Genomic DNA, 27216 nt, shown 5'->3' with positions numbered 1-27216 from the left:
AATATCACATTTAAAGTTGATTTTATAACTTTTAATAATCTGAAGTCATCTGTGTATTCAAACATGCTACAAATGAAAACACTGAATTTTAATATTTAAATTGTATGAAGCTACAATTCATAAAGGATTTTAATTTCAGAATTCAAAACTTTTAACATTTCTAGTTAATGCTTTATTTTAAAAAAAGGTTTCTTTAAAAGATGTTGTGCTTAAGGTTCTAAGTTAAATGTACAATAAACACCATAAAATGGTTAAATTTATAATGTTTTATAAAAGAAATATAAATCTAATGAAAACTAATATATATTTATACATTACAATTGTTTCTCATATATTAGGTATTTATTATCGATCTGGTAACATTGTATAGAAAATAGCAATTTATCTGTGTCTTCAGAAAGCTGAATTAGTACTAATGGTTAAGAGGTTGCTTTAGCATTTGAAAGAATCTGGTAGAGACTGAAATGAGGTGCCTCTAAGAAAGTGAGTTCCACATGATTACAGAGAGGCTGGATGAGAAAATATGTGCACACAATGAGAAGCTGGCTTTGAAGCAGTTTAAGCTCCCTTCCAATTTTAACCTTTTATGAAATCTAGGTATTTTCTCAGAGAGACATTAATGCAGACTGTTTGAAAAATCTAGGTATTTTGTCAAAGACATTGCATAAATTCTACAAGTGCAAATTACACAGCAAATGACTGTATGTGTTATTTTTCAAATAAAGCTTAATTTTAAGAGTATAAATCATTATCACCAAATTGACAACTCTCTCAGTAAATTTTCTTTAAAGTATGCGGCTCTTTAAAGTAGGGGTTCTTCTTTATAGAAAATTTTCTTTGTAAATGACGAGACAGAAAATATATTTGGCTTCGCAGGTCGTAAGATCTCAACTTAGTGATGCACTGTGAAAACAGCCATAGACAAAATGATAGGAATGGCTGTTACAATAAAATGTATTAAAACAACAACAACAACATGGAGCTGGATTTGGCCCATGGGCCATAGTTTGCTAATCCAATGTTCTATTGCAACAGGGGCATAGTTGCTTTAATACTGCCCTTTATTTACCCGCTTTTATGTGGACAAAAGCTTAAGAACATTTCCAATGAAATGATTGGAATGTTATAATAATTGAATGCTAAAGAAATTGCTCATGTTTATAGTACTATTAAGACTAGATCACATTTCCAAAATATCTTTACATGTACTTTTTTTTGTTTTTGACTGAATTACACATTAAGTCAATAACATATCTTAATGAAATGCATTCAGTTATAAATCACACACTGTAAAGCTTTTCTCCTACATATAATTGTCCTTAATTTAAATTTCTGTTTGGATCAGAATGGTTTCTCAGGAAAAAATTCTGAACAAGCCAAACTGAAGAACCAGATTGGAATTTGTCAGCTTCAAGTGTATAATAAAGAGCTCAATAGGATGATTCTTCAATAAGGATTAGTCCTAGATTCTGTTATGGAAGTGATATCAGTTACTTTACTGATAATGTGTATTTAAATAAAATTGTAGAATATCCAAAATGTGTTAAAATTCCATTTTACATAATTATTTCATCTGTAACTCATAAGTCTCATGAACTGTTTTCAACAATAACAGCTCATTATCTTATTAGCTGATATTTTTTGAAGGTTGTTTTACTTACGTAAAACCTTAGAAATATATTAAGCATCTAAAGAAAACTGTATTCACACTATCAAACTATTCCGTATAATCTGAAATGAGTTTTTTTAATGGTCACACCCTCTTACATGTTTTGAGCAATATCAAGAGGACATTCATTCATTTATCCATTCATGCAATATTTGATGAGCACTTATATGATCAGGCAATGAACTAGGAAAGGAAGATACAATGATGAATAAAAATACCTACGTTTATAACACCTATGCTCTAAAAGAATGACATTTTCCCAATGTTTGATACTTTATAAAAGAAATGCATGATGTTTTCGGTGTACTAAAGTATGGCAAAACAAAACAAACAAAACAGTGCAGAATGGATATTCAAGAACTAAATAAAAAGCAGAGAAGATTACTTGAAATAGTGCTCTTCTTGGCTACTTACTTCATGATTGGCCTTTGGCCTTAGTATTTTTATACACCAATCAGTCCTACAGGTTTTTAAAGGTTATCATTATTTGCTTCTTGATTCAAACCCACTGTTAAATTACTTTTGTTAATCCTAGAAGGTATTGTTTGACATTGACTAGAAATTTCATTTTTTTGATAGTACACAGCAATAAAAAATATTAAGGGGGTCTGTGTATGGTTGCTGTGTCTGAATATGCAAGTATAGAGAGAAGAATCTAGAAAGTGTTGAACAAATATATTTCATTATATTTTTAAAATTTCTTTGAGATTAAAAAAATGACTTGTATCTCACAAATATACATACATAACATGTAAAATCTAAGTGTATTAAAATTGTTGAAAGAAAGTATTTTCTTTGTATTTAGTACAGATCATTATTAATTCATTCAGAATAGATCATTACTAATACTTTATCTGGACCACCATTTTTTTCTAAGACTTATTGAAAAGGCTATGAAATATAATTAAAACAAATCACTATCTAGTTGGATTCCTTTTTCATACTTATGCATGACAAATTTTGAATCTCAATGCAGAAAAGATAGACTGTATAAATCCCAACTACTTTGAAACATGCTAGTTTTATGGTAAAGGAGAGTTGAACACTATCACTGTGTTGTGTTTTGCTACACTTAAATATGGTTCATATGTTAAAAAAACAAGTACATATGTGTATACATATGTGTAAGCAATTTTCCTTTAAAAGCTGTAACTATGTATTTTAATCATTTTCTATTATTATTTATATCAAGTATATCGTCCTATTGCATTTGGTTTTGGTCAACATTTTAGCATTTTGTTTGTAAAAATATTGATAAGCTACTTTGTGCTAGCCTTTTCTTTGCCTACTGACTACAAGATAAGTTGACCCATTTATTTACAGGATCAACAAGGGCAATCCATTTCATGCTACAGCACTGACCCTTCACAAAGATCTTGTAAATGAGTAGCCTATTACAATATGTACAAGTGACCTTTAATTGCACCAAGAAGCTTTTTGTTACAATCTTTTTCAATGCTACACCATAGCTACCGTACAAGTTGGGAAAATATTTCTTACGGATCCGGCAGGAATATCAACAAAAAAGCCCGTTTCAAAATATGTAAGTGAAAAGTTTGAGGCATTTAAGTCTACACTATAATAATGACTTTTAAATAACTATTGATCAGAAAGATAAGCTTTTTTCATTCATATAATTATTTAGAAAATTAATAAACATTTCATTAATTAAAGACAAGAAATGTAATTAAATACAACTTTGCTTTTAATAGCCTTTGGAAACAAAGATAGTTCAATCAAAATTGATATTTGTTTTTTGAGATGGAGTCTCCCACTGTTGCCCAGGTTGGAGTGCAATGGCACGATCTTGGCTCACTGCAACCTCCACCTCCTGGGTTTAAGCAATTCTCCTGTCTCAGCCTCCCAGGTAGCTGGGATTACAGGCGCCTGCCACCACGCCCAGCTAATTTTTACATTTTTAGTAGAGATGGGGTTTCACTATTTTGGTTGGCTAGGCTGGTCTGGAACCCCTGACCTCAAGTGATCCATCTGCCTCGGCCTCCCAAAGTGCTGAGATTACAGGTGTGAGCCACTGCACTGAGCCTATAATGGAAAACTTTAATTGTAGTAAAATATACTTCTCTCTTTTTATTAAATGACTATATACTTTCAAGTTTTATTATTTGAAATGTTCAATGAAGAATCCTATACCTTAAAAAACACCCAAATACATTCCAAATATCATTTATATTGAGCAATAATATTTGAAACAAGTTTTCAATAAAGCATAGGGTCAGGTATTTCAACTGATTTACTCAGAAATTTTTGAATGAGTGCAATATATATTTGACATTCTGACAAAAAATTGCAGCCAAATACTCAATTTCATTAAACCCTTCATCTTGGGTATCTTATTTCTGGAAGGCTCATGCCAAAATGATTTAGTTTGATTCTCTACAACAATGGTGGGTTGACTTGACAGCACCTGACAAAACAGTTCAGTGAATTTCACGATACCAGATACAAAGAACCTAAACTGGCTACTCTATAAAATATCTACTGTGACTTGGAGTGATGACAGTAATAAATTTCCCAAATTTTTTATTTCTACTTAAGTAAGAGAACCGCTTTACCAGTTTTTGGGTTAAAGACATTCCCATTACATTCTACTTTCTCTTAATTATTTATTATGGTCCACAATTCTACCTTTTAAAAACTAATAATTTACATTTATCATTATATTTTCTTAATGAGGAACATAATTTCTTCGTATTACTAAAATGCAGAAAACTTTTTCATAATATTCATCAATAAAAGAGGAAAACATTTTACAATCATAATATTTGTTGCTTAATTTTGCTTAAAGATGGTATTTAAAGAACTTCCAGCAAATCAAGCTTTTTGCAAAAGAGAAAAATAGCTCTTAATATGAAAGAATCAAACCTTCATTAGAACCAGTTATGATGACAGGGGAGGAAAAAATTAGAAATTTGAAAAATGAATTCAGTAGACCCTTATTAAAAGTTGTATATACCTTGATTATCTCGCAGGATAATTTTTGATGCTCCGAAAATAACAAATGTAAAATACCTTAGAAAAATTTAAAATACAAAAACAGGTTGATTAGCTATAAGCAAATTAATATTGGTAAAAGTACCTGAACATAGAACTTAAGTGAGTACAATCATAATATATTGTAATTAAATTTGGCACACTTTTAGACTGTATCAAAATAGTTGATAAGGAAAACTACATTTCTTTGTATACAATACTTTCTCACTTTCTTTTGGATTTAGAAATCCTATAACAGTAAATAGTATTTTAGAGAATAGCTTTTTTTTTGCAAATTAATTTTTCCATAAAAACCTACCATATTACTAGAAATAAGTAAAAAACAGAATATCATCACCCTAATGTATTCACACATACATATGAATATATATATATATAAAATAACATCATGTTATATAAGGGAGAAGCTGTGATTAATCCTATCATAATTTTATAATGTATTTTACAAAAAGTAGAAATGCATGCTAAGGAACAGAAGAATTTTTAATATGAATGTTACATATATATATATATCACATTAACACACTTTCTGAGATTTAAAAAAACATTTTTTATTGAAGAATCCTTCAGGACACAGGCTTTCTGGCTTATGTAATGAAGACGAGATAGCAGTACAGCTTAGGGCATGGCAGATAGTTGGTGGTTAAGAGCACAGGCTTTAGAATAAAACGGGCTTCAATTTAAGTGTCATTTCTGCCAGTTATCAGTTTTGTGACTCCGGATAAGTTAAGTTGCTTGATCTCTCCAAACTGTAAGTTTCCTCATTTGTAAAATGAAGATAATAATGTTATATGGGTAGTTGTAAGGTCTATGAAATAATGCCTTTAAGCACTTGCAGTAGTCCTAGCCCTCTGTTAAACATGTAATAAAACTTATTTTTTTAAAATTAATAATAATTAACAGAGTTTGTGAACATGTTAGCTTTCCAGTGTTATTCTGCATATGACTTCAGAAGATCTGAATTTAATCCTGGCTGTAACCACAGATGTATGACTTTGGGAAGGAAGGTTATATAACTCCTGTATATTTCTTTTTATTAAATATGTGAAATAGTATGTATGCAAGGGTTCCTGTGAGGATTAAAAATAAATATAATAATGTATATGAAAGCACCCAACACAATACCTAGAACAAATTAGATACTCAATATATGTTTTTAAAGAAACTTACAGTAGGCATGAGTTACTTTAAAAACTGTAGTTTCACAATTTAACAAATATTTATGGAGCATCTATTACACATACTCAGGATTTAGCTGCAAATAAGACATACTATGTCCTTACTCTTGTGGAGCTTACATTTTAGTGGTGAGGTTGGGAAAATAAACAAATAAACTAATGAACAATTATAAAATACATTACACTGAGAATTCGAACAGTACATGAGGGTGAGTAACTCAGTGAACACTTCAGACAGGCCAGTCAGACTTCTCTAAGGAGCAGGTTGAGATAGTTAATTTACAATCCAAATGACATGAAAAGGTCTTGAAAAGATCAGAGGGATGAGGATTCTGAACATTTGCTGTGCAAAGGCACTGAGGCAGGACTAAACTTGAAATGTTTTAGGTACAAAAGTATCTGCAAAACTACCTACATCACAAGCTTAAGGATACCATATTTACTAAGCATTTGTATTACAGGCACCTTGGAGGATATACTAGTAAAATGTATCTTCTTACTTTCTAGGAACTTGAAAAATACATTTAAGTGAGGAAATGAAATAGCTGTGATTTGTCATCATTTTCTGTTTTCTTTTTTTCTATCTTCCTTAGACACTATAAATGACACATTATGAAAAGAAGTGTTTCAGAGAGTATCATGTAAACTGGACTAATTCTGCTACAGCAGTTCTACAAAGTCTTGAAGAAAATCTTCGAAGTACTGCAATATAATTTTCTTGGAGCCAAACCATAAAACACATATATAAATGTTTATGTCTGCAAAATTTAGGAAGAAGGGAGAAGAGACCTTTTCCCCTTTGCATATTTAGACAATGCTGAGGCTGTATCCTCCTGGTCTAAAAATTGAGATAACTGCATTACAGGTAACCATGGTATCTTTATGAGAGACTGTTAGTAAGATTCTAAATATTTGACTTTGCTTCGTGCAACTTTTCTTAAATTTCCTGAGTAACTTAGTTATGAATAAATAAATAGTGCAATGTAAAATATTAGACCCTAAGTTCAATTTATAAAATGAAGATTTTTATATAAAAATTATGGTCAAGGTGTCATATTTTAATTATATTTCTCAAAGAAAGATGATTCATTTGATATAACTAATTATAAGTTTCATATCCTACGTGTTGATGACCACACAGAAACTTTAAGACATATAATAGCCAAATATGAATCTACTCTTCCTTGCCAAATGAAGCAATGATGTTCTGCCAGCCAAACTAACAGGAAGCATGTGAAATGAACACAGAAGCAAACAGGCCTTACACTGCCTAAGGGAAAGTCAGCAAGATGGCAGTTTCAATCATTTGGAATAATACTAAAGCAGCCTTAGGCTTTTCTCAGAATGGAAACATGTCACTATTACTGCAATATTTCAACAAATCAGAATGCAGAGAAAAGAACACTTATGCAACCACATCTTGGAAGGGCACTTTACTCAACATTTAAGTGGAAAACAATTATAAAGAAATTTCAGAAAAACTGTCAGTGAACATAAATGACTCAGGGAAAAATGTTTTTTCTTTCAAAGTGCTTAATAGATTTTTCAAAAGCTTACCACTTAGAAACAATTTCCTTATATATTCTCCTTAAGGAATTATTAATATAAAGACAAATTTATATAAAGAGGTAAGTGAAAAGTTTGATATTTAGGTTGCCGGTAAGAAATGCTCATTTTTCCCCAGTACAGTACTATTACTTTGGAAGGTTTGATCAAAGGGAATAAGCTTTCACAACATTTATATAGGAAGTTAAAAAATACTTCAAATATTTTGGGAACTTACCTAATCAGGATACTTTTAGCATGTGTCTAGTCATGTAGCCATCTTTGGTCAATCATCAAAAAATCAAAGGGAAATTGGCATGACTCAACCCTAACTTTAATACCGCATGATTGTGTCGTGTAAGCTTGTTTTGTGTGAGAGCTGCTGTGGTTTTAGCAGAGAGATTAACAACCGGACCTAAGCTGGCCTCCAAACCTTGCCCTGCTGATGCCTCAAGCTCTTTGAAGTCTGACCATCATACCTGGCAAAACAACAGTGGGAACTAGGATGGTGTCAGATCTAATCAAATTGTTTGCTGCAGCATAGCTAACTATGGGGTTCACTAATTGGCCCAATTGCGGATTATACCTTTTGCTACAGATTCAAGACAATAATTTAGTTAAATGATGTTTTTTTTTTCTTATCTCTTCTAATTAAGATTCCAAAGTGGGAAGAAATAGGATTAGACAGATTCTCAAAACTGTGTTCTCCTTAAGGTGGTATGCACTTTTGATAGGTTAACTATGGCATGTGAAATATATAAAGTGTAGTAAGTATTAAACCAACTTCTGATGATTCTTTGAAACCTATGTAATGCTATTATATGCTGATATCACTTGAGAATAAAAGCATAAACATGAGAATGATAATATAATGAATATATCAAAATGTACACATGTAAAAAATTAGATTTCCATTGTTAAAAAATGTTAATTTGGGTTTATTTTTGACAAGTGATTTAATCTAAATGAATAGATGCCTATGTTCAACTTTGATTTTCTTTTCTTTCTGCTAGCTGCAGTGTATCTAGGAATAAAAGCTAGTTGAAACAGCAAACAGTATTTGTAGTATATTGGACTACAACCCATGATGCTACAACTTAAGAAGGCTCCCAAGCCAGACATTTATATTTCCATTATTTTATTTTAGTAACATAATTGTGAGTTGACAAGCAAGTTAACCATCCCGCTCCCATCTCTAGATACAGTAAACATATTCAACGTTCTACTTCTCATTTAAAAACTGGAAAGGCTGCTGAAAATAAGCATAGGAAATAAAGTAAACCTAGGACCAAACATATCATGAAATACTCCAAATTATTACACATTATCATAGCTACTAGCACCCCTGTAATTTGTAAGAGTTTATGCTTTTCCAATATGTAAATAATAATCTTATTGAATAATCCTGCTGAATAGTACCAAGTTATGTGGCAATATAATTATAAATCTAATTTATATTGATTCTATTCTAGTCTTAATACTTGAGAATAAATCTATTACATGAGTACATAAAAAATAATAGCTACTTAATAAAAACTGGTTGGTCAATTATTTTGTGAGAAAAAGTTCTTGGTGACTGGAGAGGTACTGAGGTCCTATTCTGAATTAGGGACAAAGTATGATAAGACAACCTTGAGTAAACATGATTTACTTTGACACTATTTTTTTGACCAATTACAGCCTACACAAGTAGTGTTAATCTTTATATTGAAAATTCGTAGTAAATATTGTAAGTCTTTACAGTATATTTCTTTACAGTATAAGTCTTTTGTATATTTCAGTGTTAACCCAGTTACTGTACTCTCTGACTTGAACTTAGAAACATTGAATCTTTGAGCTGGAAAACTGTCCCATTACCAAAGTGGAAACTCTCTTTGTGAAAACCTTAATGGATGGTGCAACTAATATAATAATACATTATTATCATTTATATTAGATAATTTTATGACTAGAATGTGCTACAGTATGATCGAGCTGAAAATGCAAAACCAAAATAGCAAAATAGTATTAAGTGCAAGTGAAAATGTTGCATTTATGTCATCAAACATGCAGCCATATTTCAAATTCTGCCTAATCTTACTTGTTTATGTACTATAATTACATCATAATTACTAAAGAAAAAACTGGTTAATGATAGCCTGATATTAAAGAAGCAAAAATTACAGAAGCTAAGAAATGCAAGTTTAACCAGTTATTTTAGCTTGGAAGTGACGCCATGTACTCAAGTTATCTTACATGTAACTAAGAACACAGTGTGTATGGGTCACTTGACTGGTGAAGCTTATGTCATATTTATAGCTGTATTATTTGCACTATTTTTAAAAGCCCATTCATAATTTATCTATATTACATACATTTCAGCAAAGATTTTATACCTATTAAGTAAATAACCCTGTCCTTGATTCTAAGATAGATATAAAGATGAAAAAGACACCATTTATGTGTATTGAATCTATTATTATATCTTAGTAAAGCTTTTGTTTAAAATATTTAATCACTATATAAAAATATAACTAAGCTCATATAGTACTTGCTACTTAACAAAGGCTCAACAAATGTTTGCTATGATTAAATGGAGGTTAGGCAAGGTTAGGTAAATTCGATCTGGTTAAGATCAAGGAATAAGTAGTATATAATGGTTAATCAAATACTCCAGACTGTTACTATATATAGCTTATAAGAGTCATCAGTTTTCAAAGAATTGGAAAGCTATTTCTTTTAACCTGAAATCATAGTTTAAACTTTGACTTTTACTTATCCAGAATGCATGTCAGGATTTTAGTGCAATTAGTATGGATATGATTCTGCTATGGTTTTTGTAGAGGGGCTAATTTATAGAGCTTTGTAGTTACAGGTATCGGCAAAAATTTTTAATCTGATTAGATAAATATTTTCACTTGAATCTGGACAATACCAACATATACTCTGAGAAGGAAGAAATATTCCTTTGCTTTCTCCAAATCACTCAAAGAAATTAGAGACTATGAGTTAAAGTTGCTCTACCTGTTAGAGGCCCTTGGTAGCTGCTAGTAAAAAGATAATCAGTTTTCATACACATAAAGGGCAATGACTTAACAAATTAAAAAAAAGTTGCCCTAAAAATAGAGATGAGAGTGCTTGTCTGCTTCTTTTGCCCCTTGTTTCCAACCTTGCCCCCTTTTGAGACCATGTGACTGACAGTAAATTCCAACATGTAACAAATCTGCCTGTGGAATTGGAAATGTTATTTCTGCTTTCCCTGCTAAACTACCTTTCACTTCTGAAAGTAAGACTCTGATTCACTGTCTGATTCAATGTCAGATTCAACTATCTTTTACTTCTGAAATTCAATAGACTACCTATTTTAGTCTCAGACTTTACAGGCTAGTAAGGTTACATTTTATTTTTAAAAAAATATGAGGACATTTAAAAAGAACATTTATTTGTTGTGAGTATTAAAACAGTAGCATTTGCTCGATGATTTTACCCCCAATAAAGGAATCCTTGAACTAGTTACTTTCAGGTCATTTCTACCCGTTTCTAGTTTCTTTAATATATTACAAAGACTTGCTATCTGTTTGGATATGCATTTTAGAATGTACAATGCTACATTTAAAACATTTACTTTTAGGTGAACCACATGATTTTATTCTATTCTAATTATACCTATATATGTACTTCTATTTGGTTTGTTTGATTCCTTAATTTTTATTTTTTCTAATCACTAAATTGAGTATTATGGCATAAGTAAATAAGTTATTTAGAATGTGTATATTTATATTAAAATAACAAAAAAACTCAAAAAACTTAAGTGATTAGGTTATTAGCCAAAAAGGTGCAGAGTTTGATTATATAGAATTTTAAGAAACAACAGTCTGTTTGTGTTTTGTTTTCAAACATTGCTTCTAAACCACAGGTTGACCAATTATAGTGATTCTTAGTTTACCATAGTGGGAACAAGAGAGAAAATGGAACAGAAATCTGTGTGGTTAATAAAAGATCTTTCATCAGCTCTGATGGTGAAGTGTAGTTACTATTAGAACCTAAAGTTATTCAGAGGAGAGGTCCCACTTGACATCACGTAAGTTCTTTATTTCTCTCTTTCCCTCAACTCTCAGTAAGACTCAATGAGACAGAGAAAGAGAAATCATAAACATGATTCACATTACTGTACTACTTTCTTCTCTGGGTACAATATTTACTTTCACAGGGGAATCATCTTGCTCAGTTTGTATGGTAATAGAAATTGTATCTCAGATGTGGTTGTTAGAATACTGATTTTGGGGAAAAGGTGCCACATGGAGAGAAAAAACTTACGTCTTCCATTAAAAATATAAACTCAAAAGAAAATGATAATCATGCTTTCCTTGTGACACTAAACTATAACTGTATCCTTCTCAATGTTTTAAGCAATATTATGGTACATTACTCAGTATTCTGTCAGAAAAGCTGAAACAATGTTTGAACAATTACAGTGTTGGGTTCCACTTCAATGGTTTCTTCTGAGAACTAAAGCAAATTAGCTCAAGAATCACTATTTCCACACTCTCACTCTTTTGGCTTTAAGTGGCTTTTCAAGGGAGTGTCCCCAGATGAGAAACTTCTAACACTCCTGCAGAGATGACCTGCTTGAAGAACTGGCTGCCTGATTAACTATTAACTGCTCTCAATAGGATTAGATAATTAAGGACATTGATGACCATTAATTAGGAGGAGGGCACATTAATTTGTCACTGGATAGGGCCCTTACAATGATTTATAGGTTAGTGCTACTTGCAAATGTGAAGGGAAAGAGAAAAAGAGAGAGAACCATTAAGTTACCTTATCAAGTGGCCAGCTTAAAGAGGGCAGAGGGTCAAAAAAGGGCCAAAGTGGTCACTTAAGGGTGAAGTCCCAAACACCAAAGCAGTGCCAAGCCACATTGACCATCATTTGGTGATGAAGTTAAAAATATGCTAATTTATTGGTGGCAATTCTCTCTTTTTATGGTTTCAAGCAGTTAAGACAAGTGGCCTGCTTAGGAGCTTTTCATTTGAAAAGAGATTAAACAAAATGGTTTGTCAAGGTTGCTTGGCTGTTTTATGTCTTTGTTAAAAAAAAATTGCACCGACTATACTGATAACTATCACATCACCCAAAAGCCATCTCTCTCTGAGCATTTACTTCGTTAATAAATACATCAATTCTAATTCCTTAATAGTTCTCTGTTCATTTGCTCTTTAGGAAGATTAAGTTGAAATAAATCTTTTGTCCTACTACTTTCTGTCACCATTGCTTACGTAAGGGTCACAAAAAAAGTTGTAGTGTCTTAGAAAATGTACTTAAAGACACTAGTGTAAATTATAATTTGTTTAGTTCCACACGAGGAAAGGTAATTTCACTAACAGTAAAGAAAAATGCTTTTAAAATGTAGATAAGAATCCTCTTAGCCACAGACAATAGTGTGTAGCATTCACATTCCACACCCAAGTAAGCGCAGCTCATTAACACTTAATTAAATATGCTTTTCAAAGCCATGGAAATATGCATATCATATTTATCATGTAAGTTTGGAGCTTACTTTTAATAGATATTCAAAAGAAAATCATCTTTGCCATACTTGATATATTGCAAAAATAAAACAATAGTCTAAAAAATTATTGTTATATCAGAAGAACTTGAAAATACTTAGCATAAAACATGTCCTAAGAATTTCATTAAAGTAAAAATAAGTGAATATGAAAATAAAATAAAGTAAAAATAAGTTAAAAATAAGTTTATCTCAAGATTGTAAACTAAAACATAAAAATTCTCTTACCTCAATGGTGAATAGCTTCCTTTTTAATTTAAAAGCTAAGTCTTTGACATCTGATTCATCACAGATCAAGTTATTAAGCCGAGGAATCTGCCGTATATGAATCAAGCCTTGTGGAAAGGAAATTAAAGGAAAAAAAATTTAAAACATTGTCATCAGATGCATAAATTAAACAGTCTTATAGCAGAATCCTGTAAATTTACACACAAGCATCCTCCCCTTTTAAAACTGGAGCTTACTACCAGGAGCAATGAAGCAAATGGTGTGATTATACTCAAGTAATCAAGCAGAATAAGATAAACAGAAATGCTTGTGCGAGGAAAACTAATTGCACTTTGGTACAGAAGTACAGATGTAAAGAGGGATCTTAATACTTGTCAAAACTACAGCCGGTTTGTGTGTGATTTTCTCTTGTATTTACAGTAAGCAAATATGGCTATCACCTTGCATGCTGCCCACGGCACCACTGAGTGATCTTTATTTTATTAAATGCACCACTAAGCAGCCAGCAAAACAAGGCTTATGGGTTACTGATAACCAGTGAAGCACTCATGAAAAATATTTCATTTTGTACCTTATTAATGACTTGAACAAACCATTGAAGAAAACTACATTTCAAAGTACACTCTAGGACCAAACATTAACCCCTATGCCATCCCAAGACACTCATTTGTATGGCATGTTAGACCTTTATGTAGCTGCTATAAGCTTTGCAACAGTGCTAGGTAAACCATGAGCTTTGGCCTCTTGTCAGTAGAAACACTTGCTAATTTTTTCTGACAAGGGCACTGGATAGCTTTTGTGCAGCCTAATGTAGTTTCTGACTAAACTAGGGGTCATTTCCCACAGATGAAGACATGGAAGGTTCTTCACTACATCTTTCTGCCTGACTCAGCTTATATTTAAAAATCGCCATCCCGAGGACACTGATCCAAAACATGGGGAGGAAAGGCAAATTACAGATTTGAACAAAGAGACAAATCTTACTTATAGAACTGCTTCTCTAGTACAAGGTTTTGTACGTGTGTTTAAATGCTTAATAATGCATCTATTAGTCTTAGCTTAAACCTTTAAAGGTACTTAGCTTTAGAAATAGCCTCTTCAAAAATAATTAACTAAAATACCTGAAAATTTTTCAAACTTAAAAAAATGTAAAAGGTGTTTCAAGAAGACAGCTTTTGGCTACAAATTAAGACTATCTCATACATACTATTTAGTAAAATATATTTATTAGAAATAGGCACACCATACTTTTATTTGTACGTTTCTTATTTTAACCTTGAATGTGCTTGCTTAGCTATCAAGAGGCCTTATAGAATAAATTAATAATTTCATCATCAGGTCCTCCTTATTAACAGAAAGCATACTAGTCATTAGAACCACTCTTTACTCAGTGGAAAATAATTTATCAATTCAGAGATTTTAGCACAAAGAATCATAGTCTTTCAACCTTTGCAATATTTTAATCAAAATAATATTTTTTAGAATATAAAATATTTTACAAAATGCATAAGCTCGTAATACTTGTCTTATAAAATCTGGTAGCAGGCTTCAAATAAGCTACTCAGTCTTTAGAGGTTTCCACAGAAGTATGGTAGTTCCATAACAATGGTAGCAATAATTTATTTATACTAAGAATAATAGGTAAAAATCTGTTATTCACTACATTCTATATTTGTTTTAGACCTATATTACTAAGACCTAAGTACTACACTTTTACTATTCATATAGTTCTACATAAGACTCTTTATTAAAAAGAATCCCCAAATTAACCAAATGACAATATTACTAAAAGTAAAAAAAAAAAAAAAAAAAAGTAAAAGTCTGATGAATTCACCTGTGTTTATATCAAGGTGGCAATATTTTATAATTTGTTCATAACTCATACTAACAAGAAAATGAGTAAACAGAGAAAAGTTCAAATACAATCAAAGATCTTCTCTTTCTGAAAATGTAATTGACTAGGAATCTGTAAATATAATCCAGTATGTATCTTATCATATGGCTAGGCTTTGTAAAGTATAAACTGCTATAGAAAACTGTCATTATTAGAATTAATACGATATTTATTTCAAACATGGCTAGTAAGTATGACTGATTACATGGCTACCTTAAGCCACTAGGATGACAAAATATACACCTGACTCAGCCATGCCTCAGTACTTGGGTTTGACTCCTTTCAGTTATTATAGTCTATAGTCTTAATGTAGTTGGGTAATAAGCTGCCATGGAAGACTGGACAGGAATGGAAAATATTTAACAGGTGTATTATAAAATTCATACTCCTTGACAGTAGATATTCGGATTGAACAGGATGCTTCCAGGTAACCTAGAAGCAGCCTGCTCCTGCTCTTCTCATTATGAAGGTTGTACTTACCATGATAATCCTTATACAATGGGTTAGTTTCTCTCTCAGAACCAATAAATGATTCCAGACCAACTACTATATCTGACAAGGTTGTGACACGGGCAATAATGGCTTTATTCTGCAAAACATGGAAACAAAACAGTAACGTTAAATATTATGTTAATAGTATAATATCTATAAAATATCCCTATGCCATCTCATGAAAAACTGTAGTGGAGATAGACTATCAACAGTGAAATAACTTAAAAGTTAAAGCTATTATAGGCTGAAAACTGGATGGAAATATGCCCTTAATTGAAAATGCTGGCCCATGTAGTCATGCTATTCTAATTTGAAGAACTGAAGGGAAAACATAAATTGGTAGAAGACATAAATGGATTAGTTCTGATAGAGAACGTAAATTGATTATTTTTCACTTGTATTAAGGAACAAGACTACCTTTATTCTCATACATGATTATTTTTCAAATTACTTCATCCAATGCCCATTGGAAAACCTGTCAGACAGCAGGATTCAGAAGCAGTAGATGGTACAGCATAAAGTATAGGGCAAGAGTCCCACTGTCGTCTGTCAGCTGGGACAAGGTCCCAGCCCTATAACAGCTGAGGTCCTCTGTGACATATTAGAAACATGGAAAGGACCAGCTAAGAGACTGCAACATGGCTAGCTATGAAGTCTTCTGTTTTCTCTTTCCAGATGCTGCCATTTGGCTCTGGGATAATAATGAAGGGAAAGAAAAGATGGTAGATGACTAACATTTAGACCAGTAGCCTATCCTTTATTTCTCGACACAATCTGAGATGAACTGAAATACTGCTAAATACATTTTAATAAATGTCACATTTTGCCAGATCAAAACAATAGGTTAATATGTTTATCAACCTAGTATGTCCAGTTATTAAGTAGCAAAAGTTCTAAAATACTAAGAATCTCCTGGCTATAAGAATATAATCATCAAATATCTGGTAGGGTTTTTTTAAAATTCTTTAATTACTGGAAATCTAGTATTCCTTTTAGCCCCTGACAGGGTGGTAGATCAGAAAACTGTGATTATATGCTATGATGTCTTAGACAATTTTTTGCTTGGCAGATCTAGATAAGTTGAAAATGTTTTTTGTAAAATTTTGCAATTTTGAAACTCTCATTTTATACAATGGTAATGCCCACCAGTTTAAAACTAATCTTTGAAGAAAAGAATGGGAAATATAAAACAGTCAAGAAAATTTATCAGCCTGCTATATCCCCTGTTAGAAAGAGGTCAAATATAATAAAAGATTTTCATTTTCTGGGAATATGATTACAACTGAGCTTACTAATATTCTTGTTTCTTAAGTCCCTTTATAAAGATGGCCTAAGAATGAAAAATTAAAGAGGGCTGGTCAATGTTACCTGACTTGGTATTATGAAACACATAGCAGCCTGTGTCACCAAACATTCTGTTGAAATGACTGGTTAACTCACACCTAGAGCAGTATTTGAAACTCCTTCATAAGTTGGAATGTGTGTTATATAAAGAATGTTTCAGCATTATACAAGGAAGGTTTCAGCCTTTGGATCAGTGTTGTTAAAAAGAATCAGTAAAAATAATTATTCTTAATTGTCTTTAATATGTTCAATCACGTGGGCACACTAAGTATAGAAAAACATAGTTTGGAAATGCCTATTTTTTCTAAGGCAATTTTTCATTCAATGGTGAGAAAATAATCCAGATTGATTCCTTACTTTCAGTTCTGTGCCACAGGGGATGGTCCTACTCCAGGAATAACAGGGGCTTCAGAGGCCATAAACATGTTCCTCTCAATATTTCTTTAGCCAAAGACCATTATATCAAACTCATCCAGGTTGGGTTTCAGCCAGTTATTCTTCACCCAAACAAAAATGTCTGCCAGACATTCCAACAGCTGGGATACAGTTCACAATGAGTCAACTTGAAAATGATTCATTGTGCTGAGTACTGAACAATGTTGGGGTGGGGGTGGGGTGTGGCTGGGTTGGTAGTAAAGGGTGAGAACAAGTGGGAGATGAAGAATAACCATGTGGTTCCCCCATTAAGAAGAATCATGGATAATAACCAGCAGGCTCTTATCATTTCATTTTTAGGATAAACTCAACTGGGAAGAGTACTCCTGTCATGGACCCTCAGATGAACAAGCATTTATAAAGGCTACTGACAATATTTCTTAATCAAAAGGTCAGATTTCCTTTTATCTATAAATAAAAGACTAAGCCTTTTTATCTAAATATCTGAAACTAAAATGATACAAGTCAATTTTTGTTAGAACTCATCTATTCAAGATTTCAGTGATATAAACTAGGACTTTCTCAATTATATGAATAACAGAAATTGCAAGGTTTAAAGATGAGATAAATTTCAATTCTGATAGTACCTAAGCAAGGTACTGTGTATTTAAATGGTCAACCTGACATTTGCTTATTTCAAAGAGGATTTACTTCTTTCATTTAATCTTAACATTTACTAATAAACCATTTTAAATCCTATAATGTTTATCAACTTTATAAGTCTTTTAAAGGTAGTTTGTGGGAGATTTAAAAAAAATCAGTTATCCACTTCGAAGGGGAAAACTAGTGAATTCTAACTGAAAAATATGCACAGCCTAGATTTCACAATTTTCCAGAAACTCATTCATGTATTTCACTTATTATATTTCTAAGTTTCACAGGTTTGCATCATAGTCATTAACTATAAACAAAAGTCTATTGAAAAAACTTCCATAAAGTATTAGTACAAGAATAATTTTTCATCATACTATTACCATAAAATTAGTTATATAGTTTCACAGTGATCTTACTGCTTTCTGCACATTTATTTTGCAAAATTATTTGTATAATGTGGCAGACCAGATTAATTGTGAAAGTTGTAGGGATATCTGAAAAACATTTATAGAATAAAAAGCAATGGAAATTACATAAGAATAACATCTAAGTTTCTGACTGAGAAAATGTTTATTTTTACTATAAACTTATTCAACCTTCTAGTTATGTGTAGGAGCATAAAAGACATTTGGGCTTATAAACGTATATGTGTTTTAAAAAGTTAAAAAAATTGTTATAGATTACTTCTGCACCTCCAAGCTTCATAAGGAATATGGTCTATTGATGTAATCTTACCTTAAAATCATTCTTGTCAAAAAGTCTTTCAAATAATAATATTAATACTAAATGGTCTTTTAGATAAAAGCAGGTGAATTTACTTAGAAGAATATAAAATTAACAGCTTAAAAAACCCATAAAAGCATAATAATCACAATTCACTTTAGCAGGAATACACTATGGATAATAAATTGTCATAATATAACCAGCAGTGTTCAGAAAGCTTTAGCATAATGATCTGAGCAGAGGCCTTGAAACTGGAACATCCACATTCTCATCTTAACAGATTCTAAGTGTTTTTATGTTATTCACCAAGATGTAAAACCCTTTTGGTCTTCAGTATATATTAATAGATAGAAATGGAGAAGTAGAGGTATTTGTACATCAATTACTTAAATTTGAACATAATCTTTGCATTAATTTTCAAGTTGTTACAATATCGTTTCCAGTACGGAACATTTCAGTAAGGACATTCAGAATTCACCAATCTGGGTAAATTAATGCTTATGGTGTATGTATGTTATAATGACATCACCCAAGTATGTACAATGATATTGCCACCCCTCCTCCTTGCCCATCTGGATATTAAAATGTAGGATGGCTCAAAAATCCTTCTTATCCTAGACAAATCTCCCTGCGCTCCTGGGTGAGAGTTGTCAGCTCTGGATAGTAGCCAAGACATGACTAGGAGGGAAGCCAGAAGAGAGGAAAGCCAGTGTCCAGGAGTTTTAAGAGTTTGCTGGCAATCTCAAATAGCATTGTATTAAGTTACATAAAGGGCTCTTAAAGTTTTCTGTTGCAACATAATTTAATCATTTAAATTTAAAATATGTCAAATGGTGTTGCAAATAAGCAAAGCAAATCAGATTGTCCAGTCTTCTACCTTTGTATTTCAATTTTAATTTAAAAAAAAAAACCTTCAGAGTATTTGTTTTGACTGTTCTCTGTTTGGTTTCATAGAGTGTTTCCTGTTTGCCATTATACAATGGTAATACATTTTTTATTAGGGTACAACAAATCTGTTAAATGGATTTTAAATTAAGGAAGATTAATTTAATGCTCCCTTTCAGATCAAAGTTCTTAAAGTCAAAACTATGAATTTTGTTAAGAGATAAAAATTTAATCACTGCCATTTAAAGCTCCTACAATTTTCTAATAAAAATGGTTCAGATATCTACTTAGAGTTACCAAGTAACAATCAGAATACCTTAAACCCTCAATATTTCCTTATTTTCCCAAACCTAATTATCTCAACAGTATAAAAGATGCAATTTGTACGAACACAAAATATATTTCCAGAAAAAATTTTAGTAAGAGGATTAAGAGGTAATTAACCAATAACTTAATTATCAAGAAGCTTGAAAGGAGTAAATCAATCAACATAAAGCATTTATGCAATGCCTCAAGTAAGAGCAAGTTCCTGAGTTACTCTATACTATTTAAGAAAGATAGGAAAAATAATATGAAAGGAAGAGCTCTCATTTGAGTATGGCACAAATAACAGATTTGGGGCTATAATAGCCTGAAAGCACTATTAAGTTAATTTTGAAGACTTAGATAAATATTTAAGTTACTTTACGTTTGACCATAATACATGATGTAGTGGTTGTGTGTTGGGAGAGTGCGGGGAGGGGAGTACCCACAAGAAAAGCAAGTATGTCATAATCAACAGCTCAATTTATAACATTTTCTGAAAAATGATATGCAGAGAACATGAATATAGGAGAACTTAAGACCTTTCTTTGTTCTGTAATCCAAAAAATAAGCTTGGATCCAAGGATAAATACGGGGATATTTAATAAGACATTTATTTTTCCATGCTTATTAGGTTTTCCATTCTACAGAAATCAAGACTGTGAAATAATAAAGTTATTTATACTATGTTTATAACTTTTTACAAACTTGTCTCACTTCCTCCAGAGTTGTCACTTGCTCCTGTGGATTAGATTTTTATTTTATCAAAAAATATTTGATAGTGGGAAAATAATTCTGTTCATAATCATGAGATTTAGAATATTTGTAATAAACTGATGAAGGTATCAGATTAAATCTTTCCAGATTTAACACTGAACTTCAAGTCATGGTTAATTTTAGAATACAGAGGAACTTTTGTAAATTAAAAAAATTCTAAATGTAACATTATCTGCCTAGCATCATATAGTAATATTCACATAGGAAAACTGTAAAACAAACATATTTTGGTTCTTTATCCTAAAGCTCAAAACGTATCCACAAAGGGGCTAATGGCAAATATTCCTAACCTCGATGGCGAAAAAAAACTGCTAAGATATCAAATTTTACTAGGAATAGGCAATGGAGCCACAACTTTTTGTGTTTTCTACATGGTCAAATACTCAATATTCTAAATTTTGATATGAAAATATTGGTTCTTTATAATTGAGACTTTTTTAAAGAACACATTGTTTTACTTTCAGAAATATTGTTTATATTATATTTACACTGGCTTCAAATATTCAAATAAACATACTTTGCAGAACATTTATTTATATTAGTTTTGTTTCTTTTTAAGTAAGTTATTCTATAAAACATTAAAAAAACTTACATATTCTGAAAAATCAGAAATGGGATGAACAAAATACTGAAATGAATAGGCTGGACAGAATAATGGTATAATATTCAAAATTAATTGTAGGCATTTTTCTTAACTATACATCTAGTTTCATATTAAGAAATCTACCCACAGAAAAATTTGTGTTTCATGATTAAAAATGTTTTATGGGAAACTTCCTAAATCAGAAATCTTTTTTTAGTACTTTGATACTTGAAACCCTAAAATGCAATTCACAGATGTCCAAAAGCTCACGCCCTGCCTTGAAAAACAATTGCTAATATCCAAATATCAAACAGAGCATCCAGCTGATGTTTGTGATGCAGTAGCAGGTTAAAGATACTAAAGTTTAAAATCAGCTTAGAATAATCCCATATTGAGTATAAAATTATAGCCTGTCATCAGGAGCAGGTTGACAAGAGCCAGGTCCAGATGGGAGACTGGCTGGGAAAAAGGCTGAGGCAGGTGGGAAAATGATGGGAACCTGATGGAAGACAGAACTACTCCCTCTGCTGGCAAGGTCCTCACCTGCTTGAATTTTGAACAAATGACTAGCTTTTCTTTAATTATTTAAGATACTATCAATAAATTATGTAAGGTGCCCCCCTTTCAGTCTGCGCATTTTCAAACTCAGGGTGTCTTATATTCACCAGATTAATTTGGCAAAAATATAAAGATCCAATGTTTCACCAGGAGGTCGAATTATTTATCTTGTAATTTAAGTGCATCATAAACATAAAATATAGCATTGTTTTTATAATATAAGGCCTTTAAAAATTAAGAATGCCTTTGAATTATGTTTGTTGATATATACACTTTCTTGAAGAAAAAAAATTCTTGGGCTACAGACTTCACAATCTCTTTCTCAGGCTCTGCATAATGCCCCGTAATGAAATAATATAGAAATGAACCATATAAATCAACTATACAGGGAACAAGGAAACAGCATGTCACAGCAAAACAGCATAGATGTACAGCGCCAAACCTATCTGATAATCTAATGATCTGAGTTTACAGATATTATGTACTAATATGTAAGAAATTAAGAACTAATGTTTACACAAAAAATTTGCTAAATTTTACAGAAAAATTATTCAATATTTGATTTTCAATGTAAGTTAATAGCTGCAGCAAAAACATTTAGTAAAAATCTGTTCTAAGATTTTGGCCTACAACCAGAAGCTCCCAGAACAGGAGGGATCAGCTTTTTCACCCACTGTTCTCATCTGAATCCTGGCTTAAAAGCTATTCCAGCTCCCAGCTTTCCAGAAGGCTCCATCCCAGGAATCCTTGCCTGCCATTTGGTTTGCTGATTTTAATCTCTCAGGACTTTCTTACAGTGGCTCTACTATGCTGAACTGGCACTTGCTTCTAGAAGTGAGTTATTATTAAACCTGTAGGTCAATTGTGGCACTAACAACTCTTTGGAAGCTTTCAGCCACAGTGTACAATTTGCTAGTCTAATTAAATATTAATTCTAAGTGTTACATTTTGTGGCTAAGAGCTTTTATTTTCTATCATCAGCCTGGAAGAAAAAGAGGTTACAAGCCTAATTTAATCTCTCCCCTGTCCTTCCCAACATTAAAGATCAACTACATAGGGTGCGAAAACATTATTAAAGAAGCAAGAACTCTTCATATAGCAATAATAATGTAATTAATAGGAAAGGGATAAAACATAACACTAGGACATAATATCTGACCTGGTACTTAAACAGCTTTAAATTGTAATTGTTTACAAGCATGTTTGGTCTCAACATTAAAAAGTAAGTATCATTCACATTTGATGACGGTAATCTTTCTTTAAGGGAAAGTATGTAACCAAGTATATAAATAGGAATAATTCAAAACTCATGTTTTCTCACAGGTATTTTTCAGATATCTTACAATGCCAAAGAAAAAAATTTAGTAATTTTATTTGTAAAATAAATGAAAAATTAAATAAAGTTGTACTTGTTTTCTATACACAAAAAGTGATATAGAAGATAGTTTATGATAAAAATAATGTAAAAGATCATTTCCCCTCTTTTTCTCCTACCATATTCATGTAGCTTGAACACACAGGGCTCCCCACATCCCCTTCTGCTCCCAGAACAGTTGTGTCCATCCTTGGACACTGGGCATTATAAAGACGATGCAGTCCAGCAGCCAAAGATTCCATATGTCCAAACAGATGACTCAATCTCCATACCGTGATGAGACATTTCACTATTTATATCATTGATACATTTGAAAAGTTTGGCCCTAAATAGCCCATTAGCTAATAACTACTACCATTATAGGAACTACAGAATGAATAACAGTATGAACAAGAACATCACAAAGTTATTTTAGAGAAAGGAAAAATATTTTAAACCAAAATTTTTTTTTTATGGTTTACTGAATATGTTTTGGTTAGATTAAGTGTAATGAAAGGTTTCTGAATCGTACTTCTCTTTTAAAGATGAAAATGACAATTTAAAATATATCCTTACTGACAATTTAAAATATATCCTGTTCTTATTCAATATGCATATTCACACAAAGTTGTACATATACTACTATGCTTAATATAGACAGAACTTTATAGATAATTTAGAGTTTGTGTAAAAAGTTTCAATCATCCTTGTCCAAAAAAGTAAATTAAATATATATGTATAACGCATACAAGCTATGATGTGACTTTAAAAATTAACCGGGTATCAGCATGTGTAGTCTGAAACAAGAAAAAAAGCTTGAGCTGTAAGAATTATAAGTCCAAAGTCTATGGTAGAAGGACTGAAACACAGACTATTTGTTATTTTAAAGAAAAACTGATTCTGTTTACAGCTTACTATACTGACACAAAGTCACTGGAATTTGATAAATATGATGTAAAACTGAAATGGGTATAATATAATTTAGCTCATTTTAAAAACTGCTTCTTTTTAAACTCTTAAATATGTAAATTTCTTATAATCAATTTCAGAGTCGTTAAGAAGATCTGAAAACATTAAAGGCAGATTCTCAGTTAAGAATATTCTGATTAAGAAAAGAATTCATAAAAAATGACACTCTGAATATCTGGCTTTATCCTTTAGTAATTGTAGCTATGATCAAGAGATTAATCTGTAATTTTCATCCCTAAATATTCTTCTTAATAAAGTGCATTTAAAAAGATCATTTGAAATAAAGTTAGATGACTGAAGGTGGTGGTATGCTCATATCAACAATTAGATAAAAAATATTTTCCCAAAATTTATAGCTGTAAACTCACAAAAGTATATTTTTCTTCACCATGCAATTATTCTTAGTTCTTGTTTTAAGAATAAAAGATTTCACACTGAGAGAAATTCACAAGGCCATTGGAGTCCACATTTCATAATCCCATATTAGTGGTTAGTTCTAAAGCGGTCCATTGCTTGACTTAGAGTTTAGCTGCTAAAATACTCAGCATGAACAAAAAAGTTTATGGATGTGAAAAGGTTTGTTCTGAATTTCTCTACATAGAAACATACTGTATCATTCACTTCAGTAGGTTCAAATCTTCTAATGTTATAGAAGATTAATTTGAAAACACATCAATTAAAATAACACACTAAATAAAATCTCATTCATTTTTCAAGAGACATATTTTAAAAAGGCCCTTTCTCCCTCCTTTTCATCAGAAAATGAATTTTCCTTGGTATAAGCTAACATGCTGGTAATAGTTTTCTTCAATGAGATAGCTGGGAAAAAATTCTACAGATCAAATTATTATAAAACAGTGGGTATATGACAAAAATTGAATAAGGCTGTTAATTGATCAAGTGTCAATGATGACAAACGAAAATATGCTATAGGCTAGTTTCAAATCTGAAATTTGGTTGAATAAAGGAAAGCTAAATAGTTTACCAACTACTGTTCTCTAGACAAGTACATTAAACTCTGGCGATACTTAAAATTATTATACAATGAAAAAACATACTGACATATTCTATGATCCAGAATGTCAAAGGAGTTTTCATTCTTGCATTATTGTTGTTTATATTTTAAAATTCCTTAAAAGTGCAGACTATGACAGCTTGAATAAAGATTAGCAATAATAAGTAAATTTTCTTTTTGAAAAAAATGCTGTGAGAACGGTATAACTTTCTCCATTTCTAATTTTATTAATTAGTTTAAGTGTTTCGATATTTATTTCCTGACAGTTTTAGGTAAAAGTGCCTTAAAAAATACAAATCAAAAACAACTTGCCACAGATTATACTAAAAAATGCATAAACAAGGGGAAATTTATTTTCTTTTCACCTCACTAATAAAATCATCATAAGGCACAAAACTAAGTTTCTATTTCCAAAAAGAATAAGTGTTATTGGTCACCATTTTCTTCAAGCACACAACTGTTACTGGGAATTGAAAATAAAATTACCTATTTTCAAAAGCCACAAAATGTTTGCATAATTTGGAGGTGGATGACAAATTTTGCTAGTGGTAAGCCAATTCCCATTTACAGAACAACAAATTATTGTTTCATATCTTGCTAGATATGGAAGTCAAACAGTATCCTATTGTAACTGCTTTAAAGTTACCACTTTGCAAAAGAAAAAGATAACTCATTAAAAAGTTTCAAAGGGTACAAAAACATTTCTGTTTCTAACAGTAAAAGGGGGACAAGCAGCACAATGCTGAGTGTAGCCAAAATATAATAACCTTTAATATGGGTATTTACACCAAAGTTTTTAAAAGTTGCAATAATATTCTTATAATTATAATAATATGTAGGAAGAGTTTAAATATAGTGTTTTAGTTACTTTTCTTAGAAGTAACCTTTTCTTTTTTTCTTCTTTCAATCCACGACAACCTCCTTCACTCAACAACAGAGTTTTGAACAGTTGAGTTGTGAGAATGTGAGCAGCTGCTGTTATTATAACTAAAGGTCTGTCTACTGCTTGAGTCTGAGAGACCACATGTTCGGCTGTCCTCTCATCTTGCCATCCTCACCAATTAACTATTAACATGGAGGGCTGTACACATGCTCTTGGGGGCTCTTTAACAGGCTTCTTGGCGAGTGGAACAACTACACAGCAGGGATCTGGGAACTGAGTAATGCTGGAATATAGGGGAGCCGTCCGTAGTTCTGCTTCTTCTAATGACACTTTACTCCACAGTTCAGCATGTAACAAAGTCTGTATTTAACTTAGCCATTTTCACACACATTTCTAGTTCAATGTCTTTGGGCAGATACTAAAACTATATTCTATCAAGAGACAATATGAGTAATAATATTACTTCAAAGGGAAAATTGTTTAAGATTATATGCATATACACTTAAGACATTCATAATATATTTGTTGAACAATTTTTGTGTTTTCTTAACAGATATTTAGAATTTATTTTTATATACTTGTTCCAAAGTATGCTTGCCATTTTTTTCCTGTGGCATTAAAGAAAATAATCTTCAACCTGAAGGAAATAAGAAATTTCAAGTTCAAAGTTGTGGGACTGAACATAAAACATTTCAAATGCAAATTAAAAAATAAGTCTTCATTCTACTCACAAAAGTCTTATTATAACAATAAGTTAAAATCAGTTTTGAATCTATGTCATTATTTTCCCTATTTTAACTTTTCCCTCTCTTTGCAATTTCCTTAACTATGTGTTCTTTCCCCTACAATGAAATTAAACATGGGAAGCATGCCAAAAGTACAATAAAGGGTAACTAATCATTACTATACAAGTCTGACAGAATGCTAATAACTAAAGTAAGAACACCGATTGGCTGGTTTAACAATTCAAGAAATAAGGATATTTTATACAAAGTACCTTTAATATTAATTTATATAATGCACTCAAATAAAGGTACCACAATTTTATTATCTATACATGCCCAACTATATGTATGATAAAATTTTCAAGGATATCCAACTACATTTCTATTTCTGCCCAAAACCACTCTACTACCATCCCCAAGCTCAAGTATTCATATACTCACATATACTACTTTTCTGTTCCATCCTATCTTTTACATTGTTGAAAAAGTTCCATGTGAATAG

General features: G+C 31.4%; 1 protein-coding gene across 10 annotated transcripts in view; it reads right to left on the bottom strand.

Annotated features, from left to right (window-relative positions):
* The window catches only part of ELP4 (elongator acetyltransferase complex subunit 4), a 274173-nt gene that overhangs the window by 120315 nt on the left and 126642 nt on the right, over positions 1 to 27216 (bottom strand). For 8 of the 10 annotated variants that reach the window (XM_508351.8, XM_009460184.5, XM_016920616.3 and 5 more), the window contains exons 8-9: positions 15555 to 15663; positions 13181 to 13287 (exon numbers count right to left, since the gene is read on the bottom strand). In XM_508351.8, coding sequence (XP_508351.4) covers positions 13181 to 13287; positions 15555 to 15663 — 216 coding nt within the window. Of the gene's footprint in view, positions 1 to 3149; positions 4700 to 13180; positions 13288 to 15554; positions 15664 to 27216 lie in introns of those variants that run through there. The other 2 variants (XM_063783965.1, XM_016920617.4) reach the window with 2 other exon arrangements.

The sequence above is a fragment of the Pan troglodytes genome, chromosome 9, assembly GCF_028858775.2.
Source record: "Pan troglodytes isolate AG18354 chromosome 9, NHGRI_mPanTro3-v2.0_pri, whole genome shotgun sequence".
Lineage (NCBI taxonomy): Eukaryota > Metazoa > Chordata > Mammalia > Primates > Hominidae > Pan > Pan troglodytes.
This window is presented reverse-complemented; position numbering and strand designations above follow the sequence as displayed.